The sequence below is a fragment of the Erigeron canadensis genome, chromosome 4 (genome assembly GCF_010389155.1).
Source record: "Erigeron canadensis isolate Cc75 chromosome 4, C_canadensis_v1, whole genome shotgun sequence".
NCBI classification, from domain to species: Eukaryota; Viridiplantae; Streptophyta; class Magnoliopsida; order Asterales; family Asteraceae; genus Erigeron; species Erigeron canadensis.
Genome location: NC_057764.1, coordinates 13,990,540 through 13,998,952, shown reverse-complemented (window position 1 = coordinate 13,998,952; position 8,413 = coordinate 13,990,540). Strand labels below are relative to the sequence as shown.

The 8,413-nt window shown below is 37.2% G+C and overlaps 1 protein-coding gene across 1 annotated transcript; it reads right to left on the bottom strand.

The window, feature by feature from the left end:
* Window positions 1-4,964: 4,964 nt before the first annotated feature.
* LOC122597003 lies at window positions 4,965-6,902 on the bottom strand. Its single transcript, XM_043769643.1, has 2 exons — window positions 5,385-6,902; window positions 4,965-5,291 (listed from the first exon to the last, which is right to left on the bottom strand). Exons 1-2 carry the CDS (start codon window positions 6,900-6,902, stop codon window positions 4,965-4,967), a joined length of 1,845 nt encoding a protein of 614 aa, XP_043625578.1.
* Window positions 6,903-8,413: the final 1,511 nt, after the last annotated feature.

The window sequence follows — 8,413 nt, the reverse complement described above, 5'->3', positions numbered from 1 at the left end:
TGTCAATGGTGAGTGTACTTTGCAACACAATCACTTAATCTGGACGTGACCAGTTTAGAGTGATTGTGTACCAGGTAATCTGGAGGTTTACTTATTAAGGTGACAATGTGAATAAGTAAATATAATGCAATAGATATAAGTGACAGGTATTTATATCGATAAGACAATATGTATTTTTCAGGTGTATTTTATTTATTGATTGTTAAATAAAATACAAGGTTGTTGCGGAACCAAGATAATACAAAGATGTAAATATCCTAACAACCTATGAAATACAATTGATCTATACTTGGAAATTCTCCTAACAATCAAAACACTTAAAGTTGTGAAATGCTCCTTTTTGCGATTGAGAGAATATTGCACAAGTTTACCAATATTGCAGAATGTATGTATTTGCAAAGTTGTTGAAATGCTTGGGCAAGGACCTCTATTTATAGTCGAAGTATGAGCATTGGGATCTCAACTTCGACGTACAAATGTGGTTGACAGCACACAAAAGTATTAGTAAATAATCCTTTGTGTGTGCTAAATAAAGTAAGACAAAAGGTTACTTTATTCAACCACTCTACATCTTTGCACTTTTAACCACAGACAAGATTATTGTCCGGTTAAAAGGATGTAGTGTAGAAGGTCCTCCTCGTAATAAGTGTAAACCTTTGTAAAGGCATTTACAATGAAGGATCTCCAGTTGATTGATCTGGTGAAATGTCAACTAGGCTTCGCTGCCAATGCCATTTCCTTTCTTCCACTTGTTGTCTTCGACTTCAATTGGAAGGTCTTCAGATTTATGTCTTCAGATCTTAACTGGAGGAAGTCATCAGTTGCTTAAACTGTACAATGCAACTGGACTTCTAATATTTCGGACAATTCTTCATGCTCTCCAGATGCAGCTGGAGAGCTCCAGTTTATAGCCAGAACTGGACCTAACAATAGCTCGTCTAAATTCTATGATCGATTAGGGAGTTAACCTAGATATGGTACATATTCACCAAGGAATTCTCCTCCTAAGGCCTGTTTCAGTTCACCGAAGAAACAGTCTGTGACACCATCTTCATCCAAGGCTCCATTATAGAGCGATGGATATTGGACCGAATTAATCATTAGAGATGAATTCGGCAAACCTAAACCTCAAAAGGTTTGGGTTCCCTTCAGATACTAACCATCTTATTGTCTGATGTGCAGGGAGAACCAAAGAAGCCTATCAGTCTTTGGTATGTTGATAGTGGATGCTCTCGGCACATGACAGGGGACAAGAAAGTGTTGTCCAATTATGAAGTTGTAAATGGTTCGTATGTTAGTTTCACAGGTCCCAAGGGCGGCAACATCTCGGGCCAAGGTGATGTTGTCAATGGAAAGATAACGCTGGAGAAAGTCAATTATGTGGAACAATTATCACATAATTTATTAAGTGTTTCTTAGATTTGTGACAAGGGTAATCATGTCCATTTTACTGAGAAAGAAGCACTTATTTTGAAACCAAGATATGATATTCATGAAGACTGGATCCTGCTAAAAGCTCCTAGGAAGAGAGACATCTATGGCCTTGTGTTAGGGGTTGATGATCCAAAGGAGTCAGTTTGCTTATTGACTAAAGCAAACGAATCAAAATCGTTGTTATGGCATAGAAGAATGGGACATATTAATTTCCGAAAGAAGAATGATATTGTCAGACATGGTTTGGCAGAAGGTGTTCACATGAAATGGTTTGAAATGAAAGACAAATGTGTACCTTGTCTGAAAGGGAAACAACAAAAGTCTGCCCATAAACCGGAGCAAGAAAATTCTATTGCCAGCCCATTTGAGCTACTTCACATGGATTTGTTTGGTCCAGTGAATGTAAGAAGTATTGGTGGAATGTATTATTGTTTGGTGGTTACTGATGACTACTCGAGATTCTCATGGGTATTCTTTCTTCAGTCGAAAGATGAGACTCCACAGATTTTGATCAACTTCTTTGTTGAAACTGAAAACGTTTATGGAGTTCGTATTAAGAGAATCAGGAGTGACAACGGAACTGAATTTAAGAATAAGACATTGGAAGTCTTTTGTTTGTCCAAAGGAATCCAACATCAATTCAGTGCACCGTATGAACCACAACAGATGGAGTTGCTGAAAGAAACAATAGGACTCTAATCGAGACAGCCAGAACAATGCTTGCTTATTCAGGGCTCCCTACTATGTTTTGGGGGGAGGCAATGAATATAGCTTGTCATATAATAAATAGGGTTTCTGTAGTTAAGCTTCATAATAAGACATGTTATGAGCTTCAACATAAGAAGAAACCAAATTTACAGAATGTTGAACCATTTGGTATACCATGTACTTTCTTGAAATATTTACCTGAGTCAAAGTTTGATCCAAAGGTTGAAGAGGGATTTTTCATGGGTTATAAACCGGGTACTCCAATTCGACGGGTTTACAACAAATTGACCGCAAAGTTGACTTGGGTACTAATGTCAAGATTGTCAGTCATAAACCCGCTGTACATTCTAGAACTGGGAGAAATTTCGATTATGACAGTGTGTTTCGTTCATTACACGGTCCTGCTTCTTATTCAAATCCTGAAACAGTGGATGATGTAATCATTTTAAGAGATCATATGGATTATTCCACTACTCCTACAACTTCTCCTGCTCAAAATGTTGATACTACTCCAACCAAAGTTCAGTCTACTATTATTGGTGAAAGTAGTAAGGACAAGAATAAACGAACAGATTCAGATGACTGTGAACCCGAGAATACTACATCACTTACTCCGTCAAAGGTTTCACTGCCTGATGATGATCCTATTTCTGAAGAATCGGAAGATGATTTTAGCTCTCCTGAGTTTTAAATTAGAACGAATTTTGGAGAAAGTCTGAATGTTGATCTGGTTCCTCAATATCGAGTTATTAAAGATCATCCAGTTGAAAATATTCTTGCTAATGCTACGGAACCTGTTCGAACGAGAAATCAGTTGAATAAAGAACTGACTAGTCTGTTTTGTGAAGTGAAAGACGATGGATTGATAACTGAGTGTTTATATTTTGGTTTCATTTCACAAGTAGAACCCAAGAATGTTAAGGCAGCACTTCAAGATCCATGTTGCGTTGAAGCTATGCAAGAAGAATTAGCTCAATTTGAAAAACTTGGAGTCTGGGAGTTAGTAGATGTGCCTAGGAGTAAAGAACCGATTGGAACTCGTTGGGTATTTAAATGCAAATGAGATGACAAAGGGGTCGTTACTAGGAATAAGGCACGGTTGGTAGTTCAGGGGTTTGCACAACGAGAAGGATATGACTATAACGAAACTTTTGCACCAGTTGCTAGGATTGAAGCTATAAGGTTATTTTTAGCCTATGCAAGTTTCAAAGGTATAAAGGTGTATCAGTTAGACGTTAAGAGTTCCTTCTTATATGGTGAAGTTAAGGAAGAAGTATATGTTCACCAACCACCAGGGTTTGAAGATCCGAATTATCCAAGAAGAGCATATCGACTGGACAAGGCTCTTTATGGATTACATCAAGCACCTAGAGTGTGGTATGAGAAGTTGTCGACACATTTGTTGACAAATGGCTTTACAAGAGGATCGATAGACAACACTTTGTTTATCAAATGGAGGAAGCCAGATTATCTAATTGTACAAGTTTATGTGGATGATATCATATTTGGTTCATCTAACACAAAGATTTGCAAAGAGTTCGAAATGAGCATGAAAAAGGAATTTGAAATGAGTGCTATGGGGGAACTTCAATTCTTCATCGGACTGCAAGTTGATCAAAGGAAAGATGGATTCTTTATACACTAGTCTAAGTATGTCGATGACATCTTGGAGAGGTTTCAAATGTTAGAATCCAAGACATATGATACTCCTATTCAGCAGAATCATGGCTTAGGAGTTCTTGATCCGAAAAATGAACTTGTGGATGCAACTTATTATCGTGCTATTATTGGCTCATTGATGTATCTGACTGCTTCGCGTCCAGATATTATGTTTGTTGTTTGTCTATGTGCTAGATTTCAAGCTAGTCCGAAAGAGTCACGTTTGGTTGCAGCAAAACGTATTCTACGTTATCTTAAGGGAAACCAAGGGCTTGGTCTATGGTATCCTATGGGAGGAACGTTTGATTTTGTTGCATATACTGATTCGGACTTTGGCGGTTGTAACAATGACAGAAACTCTACGACTGGAGGTTGTCAGTTTTTAGGAGGAAGATTAGTATCGTGGCAGTGCAAGAAGCAGACATGTGTTGCTCAGTCTTAATGTGAGGCAGAGTATATGGCTGCTGGTAGTTGTTGTTCCCAGGTATTGTGGATTCAGCAACAACTTCGTGACTATGGTATGGATTTTCTTGATACTCCTATTAGAATAAACAATAGGTCAACTATAAACATTACAAATAACCCTGTCAGCATAAGGTCACCAAGCATATTGATATTAGACATCATTTCTTGCGTGATTGTGCCCAAAAGAATTTAATTCATTTGGAAAAGGTTAGAACTGATGATAATTTAGCTGATCTATATACCAAAGCATTTGATCAGACTCGGTTTGAGAAGTTAATTCTTCTCAATGGGATGAAGAATGTTGATTCATATCAAATCTCTCAAAGAACTAATTTTGTAAGTTTGTGTCTGTAAATAGCTAGAGTCATAAAAATACAAAAAGAGTTCTTAGTGTCATAAAAACCATAAAAATGAGAAAAATGAGAAAATGAAAAAAATATGGGAGAGATTTAAGTTGATGTTGTCAGATGATTAGACGTGAGGATACTTAGCTTTTAAGTCTGCTTAATCGTAATATAACTGCTTAGTTTAGGTAAAAGGTTACCCTGGTTATAAATTATATAAATGAAAAACAGGCAACATAGCTGAAAGCTAGTTTGACTTTACAGAATGTCCATGCACCCACGTGCAATACAGGAAACAACCATAAGAAACAAATAACCAACTACTATGAATTACAAAAGACTCATCACAATTGATTACGAAATAAGTAAAGAAACTGGAAGATCCCAAGCTGCAATAAGCCTCTCCAAATGCGCCTTTCTTTTATATTTAAACGTAAGCATTTTCATCCGCACAGTGAAGAAAATAAGATCAGCAAGAACATCAGATGAACGAGTAGTCTTCATAAATAATCTTGAATTTCTCTCCTGCCATATGAAATAAACACTTGCTGCAAAAATCAACTTATCAATAACATTCTCCATAGTCTTCTTACGCGCAACAGGTAGCATTCTATGAACGAGAAGGTTCCAATTGCATGAGCGATTGTTCAAACCAGCCTTCTGATTAACTTTATTCCATACCTGCATCGAAAAATTACATTCAAAGAAAAGATGGTGATGGGAATCCGGCTGATTATTACAAAATGCACACACCTAGTCCATATCATGATTTACATCCCACTGCATAAGTTTATCCTGAGTCTTCAATCGTTGTCTAAATGCTAGCCATAGGATAAACTCATGTCTTGGAATACAGAAATTAAACCAAACCAATCTGTTCCAATCAACACTATCATGTCTAGGCCGAAGATCCTCCCACACTACATTAACCGAAAAATGACGAGAAGCACCATCTTTGTCTTTCCAAAACCAACCATCTGCATTAGGAGATAACGTGGGGGCTGATGCAAATAAGGCAACACGATTAGTCCAATGAAGAGGAACGTTCCAATGGCCATCACGCACAAGCTGCCCAACTTTAGTATCGGTTGAGAACCCTGCCGAGGAAATCTCCCTAGGTGAGAACTTTTCATGTAACGGACTATTATTGCACCAATTATCATACCAAACATTAGTTAAAGCTCCGTCACCAATATTAACCCATATAAATTGACGAATAATGGGTCTAATCTGTAACATCTTCCTCCAACTCCATGATAAATTACCTCGATAAGGAACATTCCAAAAACTCATACCACGAAGCTTATTAGTATGTATCCATTTAACCCATAGAGACTTTTTATTCATAAGAATATTCCAAATATGAACAGAAAAAAGAGCAACATTAAAAGGCCTAAGCTTACGAATACCAAGGCCACCCTCCTCTTTAGGCAGACATACACCATCCCAACAAACTTTCGCCTTCCCTCTATACATATCTCCCTGACTCCATAAGAAACGACGCATAATCTGCTCTATATCAAGGATGACACTCATAGGAAGGATAAATACAGAAGACCAATAGACATGAATAGATGACAATACTGAATTAATGAGTTGCACTCGGCCAGCAAAAGATAAGAACTTATTACGCCAATCATTAACTCTCTTCTGGACCTTATCAACTAGCAGTTTACAATCACGAACTACCAATCTTGAAGAGACTAATGGAACACCAAGGTACTTAACCGGTAATTGACCTTCTTCAAACGGGAGAATACTAAGAATAACACTCTTCACAGCATGTAAGACATTACAAAAATAAGCAGTGCTTTTTGGCATACTAGCAGAAAGACCAGAAACCATTCTAAATTCATCAAGAGAATCTATAATAACTCTAGCCGAATCGACTGTACCACGCATGAAAATAAATAGATCATCAGCAAAGCATAGATTAATAACCTGTAGTTCTTGGCAATAATGATGAAATGAGAAGGATGCTGAATTGTGGACATTACGCTTCAAAATAAGTGTAAGGATCTCCATGACAAGTGTGAACAGGTAAGGAGAAAGAGGGTCACCTTGACGTAAACCTCTTTTACCTTTAAAAAACCCATGAAAGTGTCCATTAATACTCAAAGAATAAGTCACCGTAGTAACACATAACATTATCCAATCAACCATCTTAGAAGGAAAACCAAACACCACTAGAATGGTCTTGAGAAACTTCCAATCTACAGTATCATAAGCCTTCTGAATATCTACTTTTAAAGCACAACGCGGGGGACCTCTGTTAAGGTGATAATTATGCATTATGTCCTGCGTAAGGAGGACATTATCTGAAATCCTTCTGCCAGGAATAAATTGCAGATTGGTTGATGTCAACAATATCAGAAAGACTATCCTTAATCCTGTGTGCAATGATTTTACTAATACATTTAAACAGGATATTACAAAGAGATATAGGACGGAAGTCCGTTACCATAGAAGGAGACGAAGTCTTTGGTATAAGAGCAATAACCGTATGATTCATCTCCATTAAAAGCTTTCCCGAAACAAAGAAATCTTTAATGGCCTGAGAAACATCATTACCTACCACATCCCATGCCCCTTTAAAGAAAGCAGCCGAGAAGCCATCAGGTCCCGGAGATTTATCATCACCCATAGAAAATATAGCTTGCTTAACTTCATCAGATGTAACCTCCTGGATCATAGATTGTGCTTTCTGTGTCGAAATTGTATTTGAAATTAGACCTATCAAGTTAATTGGTGTCGCCCCATTTGACTGACCAGGAAACCGAGAATAATGAGACACAAAGGCACCATAAACATCGTCCCCATCAACAAGATTTCCATTCGAATCATGAATCGAACCAATATAGCTTTGAGCTGTTCTAACCTTTACCACTTTATGAAAATATGCAGAATTGGAATCACCAACACGAAGCCACTCAACTTTTGCTTTTTGTTTCAGAAATCGTTCCTCTACAATAACCGCCTCATTATAAGCTTGTAAACAGGTCGCTTCTTCCTCCCTTAAAACTGAATTATGAGGATCCTTATCTAATTTCGTTTGAACAATTTCCAATTCAGTTCTTAATTCAATCACATTAGTGTAAATATTACCTTTTGCAACTAACAGCTTCCGCAACGGCTTCTTAAGAGACTTAAGTTTTTGAATTACTTGATACATCAATACTCCATCATACGAAGCCTGCCATTTTTTCTGAACTGTTTCCTTAAAATTCTTATCAAAAACAAGTATATTAGCAAATTTAAATGGCTTGGGTTTGAATTTAGTCTTTGTAGGAAATTTCAAAACTGCAGGAGCGTGATCAGAACTCAGATAAGGCTTGAAGATAACAGTAGCTCCAACAAAGTCATGATGAAATTCCTCATTTGCCATTACTCTATCAATTTTCCTCAAAATCCCTTCAGCACCTCGTGGCTTTTGATTCCATGTATATTGAAGCCCAATCATATTAACATCAGTGACTTGAATCTCATTAACACATTCTCGAAATTCTCTAGTCGCAATATCGATCCCTGATGAACCAATAGTAGAATCAGTTATATTCAAAGTAGCATTAAAATCTCCAAGTACACACCAAGGTTTTCCGGCGACAAACATCTTATGCCTTTTCAAATCATTCCATAACGAACGTCGATCAATGTAGTAATTATGAGCATATACAAACGAACCGAAAATCATTTTCTTCATCTTTTTAAGATATATTTGCACATGAATAACTTGGTCAGTTTGTGATAGAACCATAATGTTAAGGTAGCCGAAAATCCCAAGCTAGAATAATCCTTGCACCTTT